The 25,509-nt window shown below is 47.5% G+C and overlaps 1 protein-coding gene across 2 annotated transcripts in view; it reads left to right on the plus strand.

Moving 5' to 3' along the window:
• MROH1 (maestro heat like repeat family member 1) overlaps window positions 1-25,509 on the plus strand; it is a 2,204,128-nt gene that overhangs the window by 342,725 nt on the left and 1,835,894 nt on the right. For both annotated transcript variants that reach the window (XM_086966435.1, XM_086966436.1), the window contains exon 5: window positions 2,708-2,870. In XM_086966435.1, coding sequence (XP_086822561.1) covers window positions 2,708-2,870 — 163 coding nt within the window. The remainder of the gene's footprint in view (window positions 1-2,707; window positions 2,871-25,509) is intronic.

Consider the following 25,509-nt stretch of genomic DNA (forward strand, 5'->3'; position numbering starts at 1 on the left):
AAACATCTTATACCTTTTAATCAGACCGGATTTGTGGCAAAATCAGGAACTTTAATAGACCTGCTTGCAATATCGATTATGTTGGACAAAGCGGCGGCCTCAGGAATGATAAAATTGCTGCTTTGTTGATTTCAATTCAGAAAAGGGGGTGGTGATGAACAGAGTGTCTGAATTAAGCAGACCACTCTTACCCAGTCCAAAGATCAGGGCTTGATCCATCACCGTTATTTATCTCCCTGCACCATCCCAGCTCAGAACCTGGCTATATGCAAATCAGTCTGTCCTTGGCCCAGTGCATCATGGGAACAGGGCAGACTAAACTACCAAGCCAATTCTTCACCAGAAAGGAGACAAGCTACCGGGGACCGGTTTCTGGCATTTCAGCCGTCTTCAGCCCGGCTTGCTTGAATCCTGATGGTGCAGTGAGAAAGGGACTCATGTCTGAGTATACCCTGCCACACTTATAGTGGCCAAAAATGATTCACCGTTATTTATCTCACTGCACCATCCCAGCTCAGAACCTACTAAACTTCCAAGCCAATTCTTCACCAGAAAGGAGACAAGCTACCGGGGAGCTTGTTTCCTTCCCAGTATAAGAATTGGCTTGGTAGTTTGGTTTGCCCTGTTCCCATCATGCACTGGAACAGGAACAGACTAATTTGCATGTAGCCAGGTTCTGAGCTGGGATGGTGCAGTGAGCTAAAAAACGGTGATGGATCAAGCCCTGATCTTTGGACTGGGTAAGAGTGGTCTGCTTAATTCAGACATTCTGTTCATCACCACCCCCTTTTCTGAATCTTGTTGATTTCAAGGCTGCTTTCGATTGTGTGCCCAGGAGACCACTATGGTCAAAACTTGCAGAAATGGGGGATTCAGTCTGCGCTCTTAAAAGCTATAATCCAGTTGCACACAAACACATGGATTTGCGTAAAACTGGGAGATGGATCTCACGTCTCTAGAAAAATACAAACATCATGCTGAGTAAAACAAGGATGTGGTGGCGTCCCTCCTTTTTAACCTTTTTATCTCAAATCTATCTCAGCTACTTGCAGATGTCCACTCCATCCCCCAGTACTTGGCGGAACCATGATCAGCAGCTTATTGTACGCAGACAATCTCGTCCTGCTCAACCATACCAGGGTCGGCTTTGAGACTACTTGACTGGTCGTCGTTTTATACCACAAAAAATGGGTTGGAATTCAATCTATTAAAGACAAAGGTCATCACCTATGGGTCAAGGAAATTTCAAAGTGGGGGTTGGCATTATAATGGTAAAAGTATTGGATTGATCGACTCATATAAATGCTTAAGGGTCCACATGGACAGTAGGGGCACGTTTACAAAACAGAGATGAGATGAGGTTGAAGCTAAAGCTCTGACCATTCAGGAAGCATCTACGAAACTCGCAAGGCAACTGTCCAGCCCAAGCCTGATTCCTTTAATAACTGTTATGAAGGCAAAAATCTCTAACTACCTTTCCTACGGTCAGAAGATAATGCTAGGGAAAAATTGCAGCCTGGTGAATGAAATAAGAAATTTTAAGCATGTGCCCAGTCTACCAAAAAACTACATCCTCTGTCCATATACAACTTAAGTTTGGTCTCCAAGATCATAGGGCAGTTGGAGCCGGAACATTTATCAAGCTGTGCAGTAAGCTACGCACGTCTAGAGAAGCAAGCATCCTGTGGCAGGAAATGCCAACTAGTAAGCTGGGATGACCACACCAACTCTATCTACAAGATTCTCTACAACCTATGGAACCAGAAGAAATCTGGAGCTCCAATCCATCCCAGCAGACTCTCAAAATATATATTAAAAGGATTGTCTGTTCCTGGTCCTTCCACTCGGACAGAGTACAATTGGCTCAACGCAAGCACGCCTGGACAGTCAATAGAGCACGTGGTATGTCTCTGCCCTGCATTTCTTAATAACCTGAAGACTCTGTTACTGGTCGAATGAAACAAACTTCGTGTCCGTACCTGTCAACAAGCCATTCTTACATCTGTGAACCCGGATAATTCAATGCTTAACATCTGGTTCACTAAGTTTGTTATAAGAGCAGCAAAAAGGCTGACCCACTGTGAGACCCAGTGAGTTAACAGCCCACTAGTCCAGGGTTGCTCTAACCCAATTGAGATACTAATCTGCTTACTTTACTACACTCTCCGATAGCGGCAGAGCCAGGCATTGGGATAACACCAGACTTTAAAGGCTCTGTGCCCCTTGTGATTTTAGAGTTTATCATTCCCCACTGGGGTTTAGACATTCACACACTGAAATGTATTGTTAATGGAACTGTTAGTAGGTTTCCGATAATGACTAGTGTGTTATCTATTTATTCTTTTTTTTTTGTTGGTAAGATAGAAAAACTAAATGAAATATTATGGCTTTTTAACTCTGGTTAAGCTCAAGGGGCTTTGCCCAAACGCAGTCCAAATTCACGTAGCATGAAGTTAGAGAGATTACGAAACGTTTAATGGGTACTGATAAGGCCTCAAACTATTTATATTGTTTAATAACATAATCCCCAATTACTAGCTATTTAAAAGTGATGCTAATAAGGGACTAAGGGCTGTATTGATTTATTTATTATTTATATATATATGTTTTTTTGTTGTATGTCCACTAGTGTAATGCTTTTTATTAATCAAACAATAAGTTTACACATGCATGCCTTCATGATAATCTGGTGGTTTTACTGTTTTAGGAAATAATCTATGATTGGCAGCAGGCAGCGAGCAGTGTCCTTGTTGCTGTTGGCCGGCGTTTCATAAATAATGTTATGGAGGAGATTCTGATGAAGTTCCAACCAGGAGTGCTTCCTCACTTCTTCATTATGCAAACACTGGCAAGCCTTTCCACTGCCAATGGTAAGTGATGGAATGGACATTTAGATCTTAGTAAGTAATGAAAATCATTTTGGTTATTCCTGCACTCACATCACCTGTCTCACTGTAAGGGGTTGCGTCATGTGCTGCTACTCAGTTGATGTGCTGCAGATCACAAACGGTCATGTTACATGTGGTGTGTGATGTTTTGAATTGTTAATGACCTTTCTGCTGGGTGGACTTCCTCATGAGGGCTGGGCACAAATTTGGCTGATGCAGACTGAAACTGCCTGAAGGTTTAACCTGCCCATGTAGTTTTGCGTGGGGCTGGTGCATATTTGGCAGTTACACCCCACACGGGCAGATCACAATACACAGTCAGATTGTACCTTGGCAGTTGTAGAGTCTTGTTTCCTATCTTGATCCGTAAGGATGGGCATGTTGCACCTTGCCTCTTTCAGGACTGGCTCTCTACCTGCAGTTCAGACAGGTTTCTTCTGTCTCTCAGCAGGCAGGCAGGTTTCTGGGAACTTCCGGATAGGTATTAGAGCTCTTGCAGTAAGAGATCCAGACTTCATATGATGTCCCCTTAGCTGTCGAAGGCTGACTGTCAACTAGGCAACAACGCAACGGATACTCTATGAAGTATTTGTTTCATGGGCCTTACTTGACTTTGAAGTGGAACAACAGAAGCAGTAGTGGGGGGAGCTTCTCACTTTTGTACACCACTGGAAGACACTTTCCAAAACTGCAGAACTGGTTTATGGTGGTTCTCCTTTCAAGTGTCCTTTCCAGGCTGTACTCCAGTCACAACGTTCCTTAGAGTGATGCTTCTCGCAGCAGAGTAGTCTCCAACCTGGAGCACCCACAACAGAGGCACAAAAAGGTGTGAGGTTTCGGCCCATGACTTTCATTAGGCCAACTGTATTCAGAGACAGGTAGAAGGACATGCCTTGCCTACATGTTTCCTTATCTTTCAAAACGGAGTCTGCATTTCACCCGCTCACTCTACCTTCCACCAAATAGCAGTGCTCAGGAAGACTAATCTAGCCAAAAGGCCTCACTAAAGGAGCCATGCATCCACTCCCTCACTTTTGTTAATGTTAGTGCTTAGAACTGGATGAGCACATAGAAGCAGAACCTGCAATAAGTGAGCCAGTAGTCCTCAACTCTTATGACCTGGATAATCGGTCTGGTCAGATTCTTAGTTCTGAAAAAACAGGATACTGACCACCACTTCACATATTACCGCCATGGCTAGGTCACCGTCAGTGAATGAGCATGCTTGGTGTGCCCCTCCGGGCCGCAGGACAAGCCAGGAATTGCTCATAGTCCAAGACAGGTGAAGGCTCCTTCACACATGCTAGAGCAGCAAGATGCCAGGTCCAAAAGTCAGATAATAGATAAAAACATTTGGGCAGGAGAACATGCCATGCAGGGTCATTCCCATCCTAACGGCGTGCAAATTGATAAATAACATTTCATACATGTAATAGACCACCTGTGACCCACAGATAATCCTTTATGATTGACACATTAGACACAAAGTGTATAACTGTTATTATGTCGCATATGACGGACAGATATTTTAGACAACTTGCTTTTTTGTAATGTATTACATTTTAGAACTAAACTCAGGATAGAAAAGTACACTCTGGAATTCCAGCGCCCTGCAACATTAACCCCATATATATCAGTACATCAAGTTACTAAGAATTCCTCATACTCCACAGTCCAATGATTATTTCCTGTTCAGATGGTACCCATGGGGCCCCTAGTTACCAGATCTCCCGTCCTCCCCCACCTATTGACTAGGTGGGTGTATGTGTGCATCACGCTGAGTCTTTGAAACGCCTCAGACATCAATAATGTAAAATTTTGGAGCTTTCGCATCAGAAAGTTGCAATTCTATTAAGGACGCGAAGGGAAGAATTATTCTTCCCTTTTTTTCAATGCAGTAGACTTAACATAAAAATAAAGAAGCATCTTTCCCGAAAACTGATGAGAAAAGATATAGAAAACTATGAACCATCACAATCTTTCTTCATGCAACAGTTGCCAATCTAGTCTTGTTTGGAATTCTCGTTTCATACAATGATAAAAACGTAATATTGTCACTGATCTTTATTTCTATCCTTCTTTTGTAAAATTCTAAAAGTTATCAACCTAGATCATAATGTATACATACAGAAAAATAAACCAGTCAGTCAGAAATACTCATAAATGATCATCTCAGAGTACTTACATTTTACAGTGTTCTAATTCCCATAAACTAATATTCTTCCTCCCTAAATGGGCAAAAATACTATTTCTTGATTGTTAAGCAGGATAATTCTCACCTCTGTTCCTTAATAGAATTGAAACTTTCCAATGCGAGAGCTAGGAAGTTTACTTTTTTTGTCCAGACCAGTAGCAAGAATTATGCTTATTCAAAGCTTGTTTACCACCAGAGTTGCCCTATCTAGAACCTTTGAAGTAAAACCTCTCAAAAACAGAATCTGAAGACTAATCTGCTGTTTTTAGCATATTTAAAAGTGTGGGTTGAGTGAAAAACCTTTCGAAGCTATAGCACCTGAGGCTGAATGAGCGACAAACCTCAGGGTATCTATGCCAGCATCTTGCATAATCCACCTCACCCATATTTCTATAGTGGGAGAAGAGATTGCCTTAAAAGGTTTAAAGATGGAAGTCAGGAGTTGTCTTTCACCTGGGGAGCATGGGGTCAGGAGGTTTGGGTGGGGGGAGGGGGAAAGATATGTTACGGGTCTCATAAGCCTTAATACATCTCACCCCGACCACACACAACTTAGGTATATTGTCAAAAGCAGCATTTGACACCAGTCTGGAATTACATTTTGTTTTTGTAAAAATGCCAAAGGTTACACTGTTTGAGGTAAATACTGTACCTCTAATGTTCAGGGCCCAAACATATGACTCCTCTGGGGAAAGGGGAAACAAATTATCCTCAACAATGTGCGTACTACAGGGTGTCCCCCCACTGGAGATCAGTCAATCGGGTTGAGTCGTACTGAAATGACACATCTGTATGCATTGCAAGAATGTGTGGTGTGGAGGACAGATTGAGACCATTAGATGCGTCTTTGATGTCCAGTTGAACCGTCCAGTCCAGCGGTCTCAAAAGATCCAAAGGAGGTTGATGCCGTCCACCTTAAATTGGCAATATGTCAGCCACTCGTTGAACTCTCCGAGGTTTATGACTGGTTGCTGACCCTCATCCCATTCCTCCCCTAGAAAGAGATTGCTCACAAACCTGTTTGAGTGGCTGCTGGTTGGAGGAATAGCCTCTTTTGCCAGCAGTTCCTCCAGCTCTTGATTGATAATGGATCTTCCAGATTCGTAAAAGAGAGGGGACTTGACTTGATGTTAAGACCCCCCAATAGTACATACATTTTGTCATTCAACTTACCAAGTTTAGTTTGGTGGAAGGGAGAACTCTTACCTTAGTTAGGTCTGTGCTCATGTCTGCAGAATCTGCCTCTGGATCCCCAGTGTCTGTAGGAGAAGAGTCTCCTCCAACCCCGAAAGTTGACTGGTCTTGCCAGCACCCTCTTTGGGAGCCCTGGCCTCTTGAGGGTGCTTATGGGTGGAAGAGATTGAATCCAACAGGCCAGGCGAAAACCTTAGGGGCCAAAATTATTTTCAGTGAGACCTGTTCCTTATCTAATGATGTAAAGGTGGAGACCAATTTTTATTAAGGGGTCCTCAAATAACCCACCTTGTGCAACTGCTCCTGCCTCTGAGGACACCAGGTCACCTATCTTAGGATCTACTTTGACTAGGAAAGACCTCTGCTTTCAAAAGAAAGGGCGTAGTTAGCGTTGCACAACAATATTAAGGTCCTCTGGCTCCATCCAGACAACACTTCCGGGAAATTAGGGAAACTGATTGTTTGGCCTCTTCATCTACGTCAAAGAGCTTCGTGATGGACCCGGCGATATCTATTAATGTTTCTTTGCAAGACTGCAATGAGTGATCTATGCACTCCTTTCGGTCCCAGACATATTTTCCCAATAAGGTAGCCTTTCAAGTGTCTGCATCGGTGTGGGGAGGGAGGCAGTGTCATCATGGCCTCTCTATCTTTGAAGGAGAGATGAAAGCATTCTACTCTGAAGCAGGTGTGACCTCTTTTCTCCTGGATTTTGCAGACATACGTAGCCACTTTTTGGCTAAAGATCGCTCGGAAGCAGTGGTGGTCAGCACGGATTGGGAGTGGCGGGGCAGGCCGGGAAGGGGTGAGAAAACAACTTACCTCCTCGCTGCTCTCTCCCACATAGACTCAGTCTCTCCTCTCCGGGGCCAGAGCAGGAATCAGCCAGGCTCCCTCCCCTAAGCCACTCGTGTTGTGATTGGTCTGTAGGCTGTGGATCGGCGATTAGCCAGGGAATGGGGGCCTGGGCATGTTCTCCATGCCAGCTGTATTGTAGCCTGCATGGAGAACATGTTAAGTGTGCATGACTGACTGACCTGCCCCAGAGGGCCAGCCAAACAGACATGTGCATTTAGGAGTGCGCAAACCACTCTTCCCCTGCTCTGAGAGGAGAGCAGCCTGCCCGCCCGCAAAGCTTTGCAGCAGGAAGAAATGCAATGATAATAACCTTTAGTTATTATAATTGCATTTGTTCTTTCTTTCACTGCTTTGCAGCAGTGGGGCGACACTCTTCCGCCTTAGCGGAGGAGCCGCCACTGCTCAGAAGAACGAGGGTGAAGGAGATCCTCCAGGTCGTGTCTGAGGTGACATTATTCCATAGTGCAGCGTCTTCTGATGTCTGCTGTTGTCTGGTGACAGGTGCCAGGGTCTGGAAGGACCTGTATGAGTAACTATGGGAGTTCTCATAGTCCATGGCTTCTGGTGTGTTAGGGGCATAGGGAGATGATGAATAAAGACTTTACATACCCGGTGGCCCAGCATTTTGCAATCAAGCATAATAGTGACAGGAATCTCCTGAGATACTTCTGCTTAGATCAAGTTGTTGAAAACCCTAGAGGAGGCAACAGATTGCAGACACTAAGGAGATTAGAATCTAGATTTATTATAGATCTAGAGACAAGAGCACCAAAGGGATTGAATATGGGGGAAGAGTTCTCATCTAATTTGGGTTGAAAGATACATGTCAGAACTTGTATGTTATGAAATTTTGTTCCACATACTAACATATACAATTGCGATGAAAAAACTGAGTTTAAAATTGAAGATGCACCTAGTTGTAAATATTATTAGCATAGCGGTATTATAAAAGGTTTGTCATTTTCTGCAGCATTGACCTGAGATTTCAGCTGCCACCTGTTTGACTGCAATTGCCGATCCACGGCTAGATTTTGCTTAATATAGGATTTTAATATTGTGATTTTCGCATAGAATGAGCATTGTGTTTTACAATGCTATTTTTCTCAGGTTCATGTTCTTTGGACTATCGTGTCTACTAAATCATTGGACATGATCCTTCAACCAAAGAAGATATGTGTAGCCGATACACGGCGAAATTGTTTTCTAAGAAACAGTTTCACGACAAATGTTAATTTAATGTGCATTTGGGTTGAGATACGGCGGTTTGCATGACATGACTCTCATATAGAAAAAAGGATATTCTGCTATGACTATATGTTAAGGTATAACATATTCCAAGATGGCGTGCATTATACGTATGACTGGTGAAGTACTTTGTTTGTGTCATTGATCTCTGCAAACATAGATAATGGTGCCGCACAGTGCTCTCCGATGTAAATACTGACAAAGGGATTCTATTCCCGAAACGCGTTTGTTCTAAAATAAACTTTCTGCTGAATTACTGCTGTTGTTCCAGTGAGTGCTGGTTTTCCTTCAACCCGGCTGGGTATTACAAAGGAATACGGAGCTTGCATCTAATTACGCGGACACCATCCCGTTACAAGCACCCGCTTTCAGAGTGACTCGTTTGTTTGGTGTTTCTGGAGCTTCATATATATATATATATATATATATATATTCACTGATAAAAAACATAGGTTTCAGGCCTTATATAGTTAGGAATTAGCATATAAAAAAACCTTTGAAATTCAATGAAAAAACCATAGGTTTCAGGCCTTATATAGTTGGGAATTAGCATTTAAAAAACCTTTGAAATTCACTCAATAAACTATAAGTTTTAGGGGTGTTATAGTTAGCTGGACATTTCACTCATAAAAAACTATTGAAATTGCTCCTATATAGTTAGTTGGACTAACTATATTTCGCGCACCCGCAATCCACTGCTGATGATGTCACATATTACATCATTCATTCAAACGTTTTTTTAATGCTAATTCCTAACTATATATGGCCTGAAACCTATGGTTTTTTCATTGAATTTGCAAGGTTTTTTAAATGCTAATTCTATTAGCGGATAACGTTTTTATATATTCAAACGTTCTTTTAATGCTAATTCCTAACTTTATAAGGCCTGAAACCTAAGGTTTTTTCAGTGAATTTCAAAGGTTTTTTAAATGCTAATTTCTAACTATATAAGGCCTTAAACCTATAGTTTTTTCAGTGAATTTGCAAGGTTTTTTAAATGCTAATTCTATTAGCGGATAATATTTAAATATATTATTATCCTATTGGGACTACCTGAGCAGCCCTAGGGGGTCAGGGTGTTTCTACCCTGCCCCCTTTTTGTGTTCTACATGTTTATTTTTCTGCTTTCTTGTGCCTCAGTCTACTGAGACCCAAGATGGATGCCAACACTTCCTGGTTAGAAGTGTTGGCAGCCAATGACCATGAAGCTTTCTCGGGAAGGCATGCTTATTGGCTGCCACTGTCTGTCAACACTCAAACCAGGAAGTGTTGGCAGTCATCTTGTGCCTTGTTAGAACCAAGGCACAAGAAAGCAGTGAAACAAAGGTGTGAAACTCGCACAGGGGCCAGAGTGGAAGCACCCTGACCCCCTAGGCCTGCTCAGGGGGTCCCACAAGGACACCCATGGCAAAAAAAAAAGTTTAAAAAGTCGCGTGTACGAGTACCCCGCGACTTTTAATTTTTTTTTTTTTTGCCTTGGGTGGCCTAGGGGGTCAGGATGCTTCTACCCTGCCCCCTTTTTGAGTTCTACACATTTGTTTTTCTGCTTTCCTGTACCTCACTCTACCGAGGCACAAGATGGCTGCCCACAATTTCTGTTTGAGTGTTGACAGACAGTGGCAGCCAACCAGCATGCAGCTCGTGCACGTAGGGGTATGCGCACGTACCCATACCGTACACATACCGTACACATACGGTACGCGTACCGGTAAGCTTAGGAGTAAGCTTAGGGTGAGCTCATATAGATATGTGTTTTTGAAGTTAATTTTCATAAAAACCACTGGAGCAATTTTCACCAAACATAGTAAAGGCACATCTGAGTACCAGTCCCTACAATTTTGCCAAGTTTGGTGTAATTCCGTTCAGCGGTTCGGGCTGTAGACTTGTCAGACCGTCCTATGGTAATTAACATGGGGAAAACACGTTTTGGGACCCCCCTTTTTTCTCAGCCCCCACTTCACGAATCCCCCCAAAACTTTCAGGGAAGGAGCGCAGCGGAGCTGGCCAACATTTTGGAAAATTACACACAAATTCCTCAACCGGCGCCAGAGTTATTCCCAATAGAATGTTGCGGATTTCCTATGGTAGCCAATCCTAACTATATATACCTACTGGCTATCGCCAGTAGGTATATATACCTTAGTGACACTATGTGGAATGTTGTGATATGCCCACATTGTTATCTCTGACAAATTCTAGTCTGTCAAGGCCATACGTAGGAGCAGTTTGTGTACCTTCTTTGAGCAATCTAATGACCCTGTTCAGTTTCATTGGATTGCGGACTATAAAGAGTGACCGTATAATGTCTCACACATCCATGCAGGTACTCACACAACACACACTAGGGCTCCCATACAGGTACTCAGACTACCAATCAATAACCCATATAGGCACTTGTGTACCTATAGAACAACCCATGCAGCCACTTACACACCAACTGACCGAGTGATACGGACATTCACACAGATTAGTCACTAAATCCATACGTTCGCTTAGACACATATAATCGCTCGCTTATATAGTCCGTCACACCCTGACTGAGTCATCCTATATATCGCATTCTTAAAACTTTGTAGTAACACTCAATCACTGGATGATGTCATCAGTGATGTCACTGACCATGTCATGAGTGATCTAATATGTGACGTCATCAGCAGTGCATTGCGGGGGCATAAGTTATAGTTGTGAGAAGTTGGCCTGATATATAATGATCACTATTCTAGTGAGCACTTTGTATCAGTCCAACAACCCTTATTGATGATTGGTTGTAAGTCAACCTTATAGACCAGCTATCCTAGTAGCGTGGATACGAGCAGTCTTCGGGCTAAACTCTAGAGGGCGTGTTAAGCCAGCTGTTATACCATCACATATACCCCTTGAACACCAAGTGAAAGGACACCACACAAGTGTTATGAAAATAAACAGTGTATTTATTTAGATCACAACAGCCCTGTACTCTTTGAGGACAGGGTACTAAGCACACAACCAAACTCTTACGAAAATACTTTAAGTTGCACAATTTACACAAATGCCCGTGGGGCACGAAAAACCATATACTACAAAAGTGGAATGCGAAATTACTAGCAGGTAAGTACTACTCTCATAGGGTTTGGAATCGCTAGGACTGGACTACTGAACCTTCAGATTACTAGCAGGAGGCCTGGGGGACTCTGGTGCAGAGTGTGCACTCTCACGCGGGATGCGGGACAAAGTCTATGGATACTAGTAAATGCAAAGTTAGTGATATCGGACGAATCCGACTAGGTAGAGCTGAAACGAAAAAGGATCTGGACCCTTGGATAGTGAGGCTATGCTGGGGCACCGAAATGCCGAAGTTACCTAGCCCAGGGGCTGCGGCTGCATAGGTCTGGAAAGACGTCGGGAATCCTCGTTGCAGTCTATGGAGCCGGAAAGAAGAAGTTGCTGGCAGGCGACCAGTGTTGAAGTTCGAAGTGATCCAAGCCTGGATCAAAGATGGAAGACACCTGTAATCCGAGGGGACCAAGTTCTAAATCACTAGCCAGTGATTAGATGGGCACCAGGATGGAGTCCCCTCGACCAGGTGAGTGGGCGACGCTGGGCTCTGCAGTCTCACAGACCAGGAGGCGGCGTCGGCGACCAGGATGGAGGTGCGAGCTGTCCCACGATGATTGCTGCTGTCGACGTCGCTGGACCCAGGATTGGGGCAACAAGTCTTGGCAAATTCAAGCCCACGCGGTGGACTCAAAATGGCGTCTGGAGTGGACCAGGAGGGTCCGGGGTGCTCCTCTTTTGCAAGGGAGCAAGGGCCAGTCTGGAGCAACCAGACCAGCAGTGTTGATGTCGTTCGTCGTCGGGAAGGCCACAAGCCTGCGGGCTAGTAGCCAGACAACGCGGTGAGCAGCAAAAAGCAGAAGGGCCCCACGCAGATCTGGTGGATGCTGGAGGGCTGGACTTCGGTGCTGGAGCTGCTCAGGGCTGGGGCTTCTCGGACCCCAAAGCACTCACTCGAGGATCCCTCGGCGGTCGTGCTGGGCAAGCGTCGTGCAGTCTTGAAGATGGCCGGTCCCTTGAGGTCTCGTCGCACCCACGGATCTCAGCTGAGCTGACGATGTGGGTAGAGGTCAGAGGTGCCAGGGAAGCCGGGTCTCGTCGTGCTGGTCAGTCGGATTCCGAAGGAAGGACGTGCAGCAAACCGCAGTGTTCTTGGATGGTGCCTGCGGGTGCAGGGTGACTACTCCTTAGTCACAAGGGAGAAATCTTGAGAAGAAGTCGAGAGTTCCTTTCGTAGAAAGTAGTTTCAGGATTCAAAGATGATCTAATTTGGAAGGGGGCCCGCTCCTATCTTTATACTAGGAAAAGGGGCTGGCACGCGACTAGGTCCTGCCCATGGGTGGGACCCGAAAGGGGGTGGTTACACCCCTCTCCCATGCCGGACTTTCCCCAGCTCAGGGGCTGGTGTGCCCCTGGAACTGGTTCTAGCCGGCAGATGCATAGTGAGTACCGGGGTGCCACTTGCAGTCACCTTCCTCTAAAGCCCTGCCTACCCAGGATACACAAAACCCTGTCTGGGATGGTGCTAGCACCGCCCCTGACAGGAAACCCTTTGTCCAAGCTCCCCTTGCTGGAAGGACTCCCAGCTGCAGGGGGTCAGACTCGTGTCTGTGGTGGCAGCATCCATTTTGTGATGCTGAGGCTTGAGTTAACTTTAACCGGGGTTCACAGTTACATACATGTCGTGTCCCTCTAGAAGGGTGGAATGCTAACCCCGTCGCCAGAATTGGCGAGGGGTTAGTATTCCAATTCGTATGACACCTTACTCGACATCTATACTCTATACTACTATTATAAAGAGAGAACAGACACCTTTCGGCAAGGTAAACTCGGGAACCACAGCGCCAATCCACACACCCAATATATTGTTGTAATCCTTAGGGTGTGTAGACGGACATAGGCTGTATAAAATAAAAATAAAACGTAAATTAAAAAATGTAAGTTTTAAAACAAAGTAGTCCCCTAAAACAAGCGCCAGCCGCGACGTAGCGCTAACCGTGACCTACACCTGCGTGCTGACGTCAGGAGCGGCGTCCAGGAACGTGAGTGACCTGCAGTTGGGTTTCCAGAAGCGGCAGGCCCGGCTCGCTGGTGAACCACTCGTTCGTGCCCCTGCCAGCATGTCTACATTTCGGCCGGCTGCTGCCTAAAAGCACCTCATGCTTTCATTAACCTGCTACTCTGCCTGAGCTGCGCGCGCGTCTATCTCCTTGCCGTGCCCGTGCCGCCTCCCCTTCCCCACACATCGCTGTCAGCCCTTGTAGGAGAGTAGGGTCTGCAATCCTATGATCACCCAGATTTTTTGCTTTTGTTTCACTGGTTTATGACTTTCTCTGGCTGTGGGCCTGCTAATCAGACCCACAGCCTGGCTGTTCTCTTTCTAAATTACGATATGTACCCTAGGTGCATTTACCAATTGGTACTGGGCCACCTTATCAGACCCCGTAACGCAGGGCATAGGTGTACCCAGGGCCGCCAGGGGCTGCAGCATGTATTATGCCACCCCTGGCTGGCCTCTTAAATTTGACACAACTGGCTGCACGACAGCTGGGGCGAAGACGTGTAACCACCCTTCGCTTTAGGTATAGTAGCCCTATATCTAACCATACAATGGACACCCGAGTCACTATCAGTCACTCCTATGGCAGGCCTTATCAATCCTGAAGGCAGAGTGCGTGGGCTCGTGTGAGCTAGGTTCAGGCCCGAGCCGAGCCCGGCTGCAGCTTGCGGAATCAAGCCCCAATAGCTGTTCCATGATAACGCGTACCATATCGGTAACTCCGGTATCGCGTTATCAAGACATGTCGAGTAAGGTGTCATACGAATCGGGGTGCTGCCCTCTCACCAACTCTGGCGATGAGGTTAGTATCCCACCCTTCTAGAGGGACACGACATGTACGTAACTGTGAACCCCGGTTAAAGTTAACTGAAGCCTCAGCTCCACAAAATGGATGCTGCCACCACAGACACAAGTCTGACCTCCTGCTGCTGGGAGTCCTTCCAGCGAGGAGCACTTGGACAAAGGGTTTCCTGTCGAGGGCGCTGTTCGCACCGTCCCAGACAGGGTTTGTGTATTCTGGGTAGGTAGGGCTTTGGCGAGAAGGTGACTGCGGAGTGGCACCCCGGTGCTCACTACGCATCTGCCGGTTGGAACCAGTTCCAGGGGCGACAGCCCTGGCCTGGGGAAAGCCCGGCAGGGGAGAGGGGCGTAACTACCCCCCTTCCTGGTCCCACCCTTAGGGCAGGACCTAGTCATGTACCCACCCCTTTCTTTAGGATAAAGACCGGAGCGGGGACCCTTCCAAATTAGATCATCTTTGAATCAAGAATACTTTCTACGAAAGGACTTCAAGACTCTTCTCAAGATTTCTCCCTTGTGGCTAAGGAGTAGTCACCCTGCATCAGCGGGCACCAACTAAGAACTCTGCGGTTTGCTGCAAGTCCTTCCTCAAGGATCCGACGGCCCAGCTCGACGAGAACCGGCTTCCCTGGCACCTCTGACCTCTACCCACGTCATCAGCTCAGCTGTGATCTGTGGGTGCGACGAGACCTCGAGGGACCGGCCATCATCAGAACCTGCACGCTCTTAAAAACCAGCACGACCATCGAGGTAACTCTCTGGTGAGTGCTCTGGGGTCCGAGAAGCCCCGACCCTGAGCCGCTCTAGCACCGAAGTGCAGTCTCCCAGCATCTCCACGATCTGCGTGGGGCCCTTCTGCTCGCTGCTCAGCACGTTGTCTGGTCACTCGCCGCTGGCTTGTGCCCTTCTGTGACGACATCCGAAGAATCATCACTGCTGGTCTGGTTGCTCCAGACTGGCCCTTGCTTCCAGCTTTGCGAGAAGCACCCCGGACCCTCCTGGTCCACTCAAGACGCCATCTTAGGCCCACCCGTGGCCCTGAGATCTGCCAAGGCTTGTTGCCCCATCCTGGGCCCAGCGACGCCGACAGCATCATCCTTCGTGGGACAGCTCGCACCTCCACCGTGGTCGCCGACAACGCCTCCTGGTCCGTGAGACTGCAGAGCCTAGCGTCGCCCACTCACCTAGTCGAGGTGACGGCCAACCGGTGCCTTCCTGGTACCCTCTGACTACTGGCTAGTAGTACGAACTTGGTCCCCTCTGCTTTCAGGTTTCATCAATCTCCGATCCAGGCTTGGATCTCTACGAACTATTCAGCACTGGTCGCCGGCCAGCAACTCCTTTCTTCCGGCTCCTGGCTCGTCAGCGAAGACCCCGACGCCTGTAAGACTTGTGCAGCCGCAGCCCTCGTGGCTAGGTAACTCGGCATTTCGGTGCCTGCATAGCCTCCTTACTCTAGGGTCCCGAGTCCCTCGCTTCCGACTTGCCTTATCGGGTCCGCCCGAGACCTTAACCTTTCCGTGTCCTCGGACACTTGTTTTAATTGTGCACTTGAAGTATTTGCTAAAGAGACTTGGTTTGTGCTTAGTACCCTGTCCTCATAAAGAGTACAGGGCTGTTGTGATTCTTAATAAATATCCTGTTTATTTTCATAACACTTGTGTGGTGTCCTTTCACTGGGTGTTCAAGGGGTACATGTGTGGTAAACAGCTGGCTTAACACGCCCTCTCGAGTCTTTAGCCTTAGACTGCTCGTATCCACGCTACTAGGATAGCTGGTCTATAGGTTGACTTACAACCAGACACCATAAGGGTCGTTGGAACGATACATAGCGGTCGCTAGAATAGCGAACGTTGCATATCGGGCCAACTTCTCACAGCCCTGATCCCAGCTGGGATGCAGCTCGCAGCTAATGATCCCTGATATGACTTCCCTCGCCGCTGCGCCCCGGTGCGCCATTAGGACCAACGAGGGGCGCCGCGCACGTCTTTGAAATGTAGGGTAAATATCTGCTGTTGTTCATGTGAACCATTAAAAAATCATGTATTTTTTCGCACCGAGTATGTAATGTTTACAGGGGAAATTAAAAGCTCTACCGGGACCGCCAGACAGCTTGATTTGGCACCGCTGCAGCGCAGCATATAGGGGAGTTGAAAGTGCCACCTGTAAAATCAGGAATCGTGGTTTAGCCCAAACAGTACAACAGCCATACCCACATACGTGCTTCACATAGTTGAGGCGGGCCAGGCCTACTACGACGCACATTCAGAGATGCCAAGCAACTCGAGACCCTCTTCTTTACAAACAAGTAGGTCACCCATGCGCTTCGTCGGCGGTAGAAATGAAAAATATGAATGACTTGTACAATATAATGCGGGCAGCAACACTTGACTTTCCTGGCTTTGGCACTTTCTTGCTGGCCGTGCTGCATAAGCATGTTTAGGGCGAGCAGTGGGCGGGGCCTGTGCAGCGAGACCAGTAAGTGCCAAAGCCAGGAAAGCCAAGTGTTGCAGCCCGCATTTTAATTTACATGTGTTTGAGGAAGACTGCCGTAGGTAGTGATTAGGGCCGGCTGCTCGGTTCTGACAGATGACAGCTCTAAGAAGAGGGTTACGCCGTAAACGACTTCTTAGAGCTGTCATCCGTCAGAGCCGAGCAGCCGGCCCTAATCACTGAAACTTCCTCAATGACATGTAAATTAAAATGCAGGGTGGAGCACTTGGCTTGCCTTTCTTTGGCACTTACTGGCATCGCTGCACAAGCCCGACCCTCTGCTCACCCTTAGACTTTAAGAATTGTTTGCTGTTTGCACTGGGAACTCACAGTGGTAAATGTTATCAGTCTCTGCCTTGCACATGACGGGGGAAAAATGGGATAGTTATCTTGACTTTTGATGTCCATTTGACCCATGCAGTGACCCTCAGACTCTGTAAAAGAGTATGCCATGAACAGTGATGATGAGTCACTAATTTTCTCTGCACATGCTCTCCTCTTTCAACGTGGGGCCCTTCAGTTTCTAAACTAAATCACTCATTTGCAGGGGTTCTGCCATATTAGTTCAACCTTTGAGACACTGAGGTTGTGTCATCCCCAGAAGAGAATGAAAGAGAAATTACATGAAATGTTCATGCACACACACACACAAATGCATAGGTGTGTGTGCACATACAGACAAGCACACATACATACTCAAGCAATTAAAAGTTTTTCATTAAATGACTGTAATATTTTTATTTTGTTATAAATATATGTATAATACCTTCATCAGCTTCATCACAATGTCAGGGAGAAAACTGGAAGTACTCCCATGGTAGGGCTTACATCCCCGCACCTTTAAAAGAAAAAGTGATATGACGGGGAGCCGTGGCCAATGGGCAATTAGGTCAAGGGAGCCGCAGGTCAAAAAAGTTTGGGAACCACTGCCGGGTCTAGAGAGAGACCGGGAGAGAGGGAGGGAGGGGAGACGAGCAAGATCGACAGGGCTACTCTCAGCGACCGACTCAATCTCTCAGGCAAGCTGGCGTCAGGTATCAGAGCGGCCGAGCTTTGATTGGAGAAATCTCTGCATTAGCATTATTAAAGGAGAATGTGTGCACGAATGTGATGACACACGGTCCGGAGCCCGGGTCTAAATTCAGAAGTCAAATAAAGTAAAAGCTAAAGAAAAGGTCTCCCGTTCCTCGCTCTCTGCCCACATCTGCCTTTCAAGGCGCACGTTTCCCGCCCCCTCCAAAGGTGGCAGAAAGATAATCCCTCTGTGGCTCTGCTGGGATGTACAGGGAGGGTCAAGGACATGCCAGCTGGAGACCACTGTGAATTGCTTTTTACCCGTTAAAGGGATGCGTCACTGGAAGCATGCAATTGTTTTCTCTCACAAACAGACAACATTCATCTCCAGGCACCCAGAGTAGTGTGCGCACATTTATCAGAAGCATGCTACAGTGCAGGTCGTTGCAATCTGCAAAGCAGTGTGGAGATTCAAGGTGGCCTCGCTCTCTGGGAATCTTGGTCACTGAGCAGTCCCCTTCTTACACCCCTTTGCCTTTCATGAATTATAGGAAGGCCCACTGGAGTTATGTGACTGTGGGGCTGCAGGGCTTTTCGCATCTATACTACTATTATAAAGAGAGAACTTGCACCTTTAGGCAAGGTAAACTCGGGAACCACAGTGCCAATCTACACACCCGATACACCGTTGAAATCGGCAGGGTGTGTAGATGGTCATAGGCTTTAAAAATGTTAAAAATAAACGTTATATAAAAAGTTACATTTTTACAAAAAGTAGTTCCCCCCCAAAGTAGCACCGGCCGCGACTGTGCGTCGTCACGTCAGGAGCAGGGGAGGAGCAGCGTCCCAGGAGCGGCGGACATGGCGCGCAGGGGAGTAGCGGTGAAGTGAGGCCAGCGGCGGAGCGGAGAGGCGGATATGGCGCGGGGAGGAGCGGCGGCGGACAGGTGGTGAGTGGCAGAGCGGCGGAGCGGAGAAATATGGACCGGCGGTGTGAGCAGCAGAGGCAAGGTAAGAATCCGGGGCAGCCAGGGTCGGGGCAGCCAGGGTCGGGGCGGGGCACGGGGCACGGGCTGCTGGGGAATGTCAGGGCAGGCGGGGGTAGGGGAAGCCTGCATTTCAGGTTTGCGTGCTCTCCCGCCCCGGCCCCCGCCCGCCACAACATTGTCCGGGACACAGACAATGTCGTGGCGGGCGGGGGCCTGGGCGGGAGAGCACACAAACCTGAAATGCAGCCCCCAGCCCCCTTCTACCCCAGGCAACGCTGGGGCGGGCTGCTAGTGTTTTGATAAAGCGATACCAGAGTTGGCATATAACCGCGAGGATTATAATGCACTTAAGAGTATATGGTACGCCTTATCATGGAACAGCTATTAGGACTTGGTTCGCAAGCTGCAAACGGGCTCAGCTCATGCCAGAGCACCATCTCACACGATTCCAAGCACTCTGCCTTTATGATTGTTAAGGCCTGCCATAGGAGTGACTGATAGGAATCTGTGTGTCCATTTTAGGGTTAGATATAGGTATACTATATCTAGGCTGTCCGGAATTCGGTTAAAACAGAATGTAATTGAGATTACCCTACCGACTTCAAATCAGCTGACCCGGTTTAAACCGAATATCGCTGATTTTTCCAACTGTGATTCACCACTTGGCCACTTGCACCTTTTGGCCACTTGAGGGAGCCATAGCATGACAAATCTGCATCCGATCTAGGCATCAGTAATTTCAATTAAACATTTCACCCTCCTTCCGCTGTTCATGGTGGTGTTCGCTCCCTTCCTCCTTCATCCTCCAATCCGTGGCTTTGCGTGCTCGTCCTGCTCTCTTTTCAACGTGATTGATGACATTAGGAAAACTAAACTCTATTATTTCACCTAAACCAAATCGGACCTGCCAGCTGCACACAGATCACTGCAGTAGGCTCCGTGATCCCTATTCATCTCTGCTATCTGGCAGGTTAGAGTGTTTCCAGCGGTGTAGTTGACTCTCCACCTCCCATGCGCCCGGTTTCTTTTATGAGAGGCTCCCTTGGCCCACAGGGGGGTCCATTCTCTGCTGGGAGCACAGTCCTCAAATTTAACAATAGAGATGAAAGGTTCAGTTAATCACTCGGGCTCCGTCTATTTACAGAAATCAGTATTCATGTTACACCAACAACAGAGCGAAATTAGAGGAACGCAACATTATGTGCAAGTTAAGGGGCAATCAGGCCTTCTTTTGTCTGAATATCCTGACTGGCGGCGGCCAGGAACCTCACACTTAACAAGCTTTTGCAATGCATTAGGCCTCGCATTTATGCGAGTTTAAGCTATTGGCATTGTAAATGACAATGCCTTTTATTTATGTTAATTGCAATGTCAATAGCTCAAACTCGCATAAATGCGAGAACTATTGCATTGCAAATGCTTGTTTTCACACTATCAAAAAAGTGGTGCTACGTCGCTTACATCATCATTACTGTTGCCCCTGTTCACAGGATAGCGTGACTGTTTTTAGCCTGGGGCCAGCGTGCACGACACAGCCTCCCCCTTTTATCAAGCAGTCCTAGTTAAAAACTGCTTTGCACATTCTAGTTCCATGAATTTGAACCACGTCTAGGAAAACAGCGATCCAAGTGGGATTTATTTTTTTATTTTTCTGTATTTCTTTACTTACACCATGCATACATTGACGCATAACCGACCTCATTGTTAAAATGGGTAGTGTATTATGAAATCCCATTGCCGAGTCAATTCGTTCTTCCCTCTGGGCTGAGAATTACCTGCAAGGCTTCAGAGCCAAGATCTCTTGCCATTCGCCTCTCTTTGCACTCGAAAGTAATAGGTTTTGACAGATACTTAAACTAGATGAGTGAGGGAAAAATGTGGACAGATTCATCAATGATCGACAATAATTTAAAGATCTGCAGGAAGTAATTTTCTGAGAGAGAGAGCTCTTTAAATTTAGAAGCAAACAGTAATCTGTGTGCTGCAGCGAGAATGATTGCACTCCTGAGGCGAGCGTACTGTTTATAGGTGGCAGAGAGTGAAAGTGCACATGTAGGAGGTGTTCGTCGTGTGCTCTGGTGACAGAGAGCAGTGTTGCACACCTTGGGACTGAGTGTGCTGTTTATTGGAGGTATCAGAGCGCTTTACATGAGTGCCAGAGCGCTGGGGGAGAAGACAGACAAGAGAATGGGGTGCCGAGGTGTGAAAGGCCAAAGGGCCAGAGCAACACCAGGCCCCCTGCCTGGCTCACGAAGGGGGGGAGGAGAAGCTATTGTGTTCTGGCGCATCTAAGTACGACCATTTCACTTAACGAGGCTATCTTGTTTTTCAGCCCTTCTTAGAGTGGGGAGCTTAGTGCCACCGGACAGAGTCAGGTTTGCACAGTTAAAACGTGCCATGATGTAAATTACAGCGCCACTGCAGGCTCACCTCTTCGTTTTTAAAATATTTTATCTTATGAGTTCAGCAGAGCCCTGCCACCCCCGCGAGTCCCCACTGCCAGCTCACCTTCCACAAGAATTGGTGAGCAGGACCCCCCCCATACCGCATGCCGCCTTAGACCCAGTAGTGTAGATCAGTGTCATGTGAAGTCCGTTGTGCCAGCCGGAATCTCTTCGCTGCCCAGCACACCTGCCCAAGCCAGGACGAGCAGTCCGCCAGCACCCAGTAGGTGAAAAATGCAGCATTTCTGACAGCGAGTGCCACGCTTGGGTAGTTCGAAGTATCCCCAAACACAACTACACAGGCCTCAGATTACGCATTCTGGGGTGCATTTAAAGCGATTCTGTGATTGCCTGCATGTGGAGACTGGTGTGCATTTATTAACGGGACGGTATGATTGCTGGCTGTGGGGATGCTCTAAAGAGGTTTGATTTACTGCTGAACGCTTTCTGTGTCTAAAAAATCAGTGACAGATTATTATGCATTTTTAGGGGGAGGGTTTTATATAGCGCACACAAAACCCGGAGGTATCAGAGCGCTTTACATGAGCACCAGAGCGCAGGGGGAGAAGACAGACAAGAGAATGGGGTGCCGAGGTGTGAAAGGCCAAAGGGCAGAGCAACACCAGGCACCCTGCCTGGCTCACGTGGGGGTGTTCTGGCGTCAGAGATTTCCAACCAGAGATACAACTCACAAGTGCTTCCTCTGTCCGAAGCTGCCCTACAGTGGAATGTCGTTTCTGAAGCTTCTCTTAGACCGGTTTCTTCCTGATAATGTTATTGTATTATTCTGTCTGTGAATGGTCTTTGCTGTAGGAAGAGAAGGTCTGTGTGGAATCTAAAACGTACATCAGTTTCTGTCTTGCTTTTTAATATTCCTGAGGCAGTGTGTGTGGTCATCTTCTTGTTGAGTTCTCACTACATGGCAAGGTGTTTACCTTCAGTGGGAGTTCTCACTGCATGGCTAGGTGTTGCCCTTCTGTCTGTCCACATGTATTACAGAGATGGATAGAACAACAGACAGAATGAGAGCGAGGGAGGGAAAGGAAGGGAGACAGAGGTAGAGCGAGGAAGGGTGACAGACAGAGGGAGGAGGGAGGGAGGAGGGTGACAGACAGAGGGAGGGAGGAGGGTGACAGACGGAGGGAGGAAGGAGGGTGACAGGGTGAGGGAGGAGGTAGGGAGAAGGGTGACAGAGTGAGGAGGGAGACAGAGTGAGGAGGGAGACAGAGTGAGGAGGGAGACAGAGGGAGAGGGAAGGAGAGAGAGGGAGATGGAGAGAGAGGGAGACAGAGAGGGAGTGAGACAGTCAGAGTGAGTGAGACAGAGGGAGTCAGGGAGAGAGGGAGATAGAGGGAGAGAGAGGGAGTGAGAGGGAGTGAGACAGAGGGAGAAATAGCTGAGCTGGTGGTTGCCAGTGGGGACACTTACTCTTGGGGAACCCACACTTATTTTTCCACATCATTTATGTACCTATTACACATAGCAGAAAGACGGTGGAAGGCGGCAAAACCGTCACAAAATGAAAATTCAGGAACCTCAAGGAGTGAGATAAAGGGGAGGGGATTGTCTAGTAGTGGATTACAGAGGTATGAGGTGGCATTAAAACTACCAGCCTTGGTATTCCTCGCGCCCATGTTTTACTGCACCAGCCGCGGGCTTCTGAGCAGAGTTTCAGGCCCTGACACACTCTTTCACAAATGAAGCACTGGACTACACACTTGTATATTGCTTGCTCTTATGCTTCTTAGAAGGTGCTACTAACTCACAGGTGTTTTGTTTGCAACTGCATGCCTTGCGTAGCGTTTTATCGTGAGTACTGTGAAACTGTTGCACCAGTATTACTTGTGAGTAGGTTGAACTTTTACAGTACCATCCTTAGATTTTTCTAAGGAGTACTCTAACAGCGCCAGCAATATACCTGTATTTCATACTCTTGTGTACATCCCTTGCTTAGCTTTTCCTCATGAGTGGCTCATGGCCACTTACACTACCATACAATATGCTGGAGAAAAATTGAAAGAACAAACATAAAAGCAAAGCGTTCCATAAACACCGGCAAAACACCGTTTCAGTTGTTTTTTATGAAGCGAAAATGAGTAAACACTGAAAAGCACTGTTTTTTTGAGGTATGGAAATCACTGGAAAGCACTGAAAAAACACCACCAGAATTTACTAAAAATAGAAACTGAAAACAGGAAAGCCTAACTATATCTAAAGCAAAGGGTGATTACACCACCTTGCCCCAGCTGTCGTGCAGCCAGTTGTGTCAGATTTAGATGGCCAGCCAGGGGTGGCATAATACATGCTGCAGCCCCTGGTAGGCCCTGGGTACACCTATGCCCTGAGTTACAGGGTCTGATAAGGTGGCCCAGTACCAATTGGTAAATGCACCTAAGGTACACGTGTCAATATAGTGAGAGAACAGCAAGGCTGTGGGTCTGATTAGCAGGCCCACAGCCAGAAAAGTCGTAAACCAGTGAAGCAAAAAGCAAAAATCTGGGGTGATCATAGGATTGCAGACCCTACTCTCCTACAATAGTTAGCTCAGCTAGCTAGAACGGCTTAGTTTCTCTTGTTTTGTGTGAGTGAAATGTCAAACTAACTATAGCGTCCCTGGAATCTGTGTTTTTTCTGTGAATATCTGAGGTTTTTTACATGCTAATTTCGAACTACACCTAGATAGGTCAGACGTGCAGAAAGAGAAAGAAAGGCACGGAACGAAGCAAGAGAAGTGCTGAAAGAAGCAAGAAAAGTGCTGAAAGAAGCAAGGAAAGTGCAGAAAGAAGCAAGAAAAGTGCAGAAGGAGGCAAGAGAGGTGCAGAAAGAAGCAAGCTTAGTGCTGAAAGAACAAAGAGAGGCGGAGAAAGAAACAAGAGTTGCAAAAAGAGAGCTAGGTGCAGAAAGATGATCAAAAGTGCAGAAAGAGGCCAGCGAGGTGCGGAAAGAGGCCAGCGAGGGGCGGAAAGAGGCCAGCGAGGTGCAGAAAGAGGCCAGCGAGGTGCGGAAAGAGGCCAGCGAGGTGCGGAAAGAGGCCAGCGAGGTGCGGAAAGAGGCCAGCGAGGTGCGGAAAGAGGCCAGCGAGGTGCGGAAAGAGGCCAGCGAGGTGCGGAAAGAGGCCAGCGAGGTGCGGAAAGAGGCCAGCGAGGTGCGGAAAGAGGCCAGCGAGGTGCGGAAAGAGGCCAGCGAGGTGCGGAAAGAGGCCAGCGAGGTGCGGAAAGAGGCAGGAGAAATGCATCTAGAGGCAGGAGAAATGCATCTAGAGGCAAGAAGGCGCAGAAAGAGGCAAGAAGGCGCAGAAAGAGGCAAGAAGGCGCAGAAAGAGGCAAGAAGGAGCAGAAAGAGGCAAGAAGGCGCAGAAAGAGGCAAGAAGGCGCAGAAAGAGGCAAGAAGGCGCAGAAAGAGGCAAGAAGGCGCAGAAAGAGGCAAGAAGGCGCAGAAAGAGGCAAGAAGGCGCAGAAAGAGGCAAGAAGGCGCAGAAAGAGGCAAGAAGGCGCAGAAAGAGGCAGAAAGAGGAAGGAAGGGGCAGAAAGAGGAAGGAAGGCGCAGAAAGAGGCAAGAGTGGTGCAGAAAGAGGCAATTGAGGTGAAGAAAGAGGCAAGAGGGGTGAAGAAAGAGGCAAGAGGGGTGCAGAAAGAGGCCAGCGAGGTGTGGAAAGAGGCCAGCGAGGTGTGGAAAGAGGCCAGCGAGGTGTGGAAAGAGGCCAGCGAGGTGTGGAAAGAGGCCAGCGAGGTGTGGAAAGAGGCCAGCGAGGTGTTGAAAGAGGCCAGCGAGGTGTTGAAAGAGGCCAGCGAGGTGTGGAAAGAGGCCAGCGAGGTGCGGAAAGAGGCCAGCGTTGTGCGGAAAGAGGCAAGAAGGCGCAGAAAGAGGCAAGAAGGCGCAGAAAGAGGCAAGAAGGCGCAGAAAGAGGCAAGAGTGGTGCAGAAAGAGGCAAGAGTGGTGCAGAAAGAGGCAAGAGTGGTGCAGAAAGAGGCAAGAGTGGTGCAGAAAGAGGCAAGAGTGGTGCAGAAAGAGGCAATTGAGGTGAAGAAAGAGGCAATTGAGGTGAAGAAAGAGGCAAGAGGGGTGCAGAAAGAGGCAATTGAGGTGAAGAAAGAGGCAAGAGTGGTGCAGAAAGAGGAAGGAAGGCACAGAAGGAGGCGAAAGAGGAGTGCAGAAAGAGGCGAAAGAGGAGTGCAGAAAGAAGAGTGAGCTGCCGAAAAAAGAGAGTGAGCTGCAGAAAGAGGCAAAAGGAGGTATATATGTGTATATATTCAATCTCCTCTCACTCTTACAAGGAATGAATCAGCACTGGTTGTAG

The sequence above is a fragment of the Lissotriton vulgaris genome, chromosome 4_1, assembly GCF_964263255.1.
Source record: "Lissotriton vulgaris chromosome 4_1, aLisVul1.2, whole genome shotgun sequence".
NCBI classification, from domain to species: Eukaryota; Metazoa; Chordata; class Amphibia; order Caudata; family Salamandridae; genus Lissotriton; species Lissotriton vulgaris.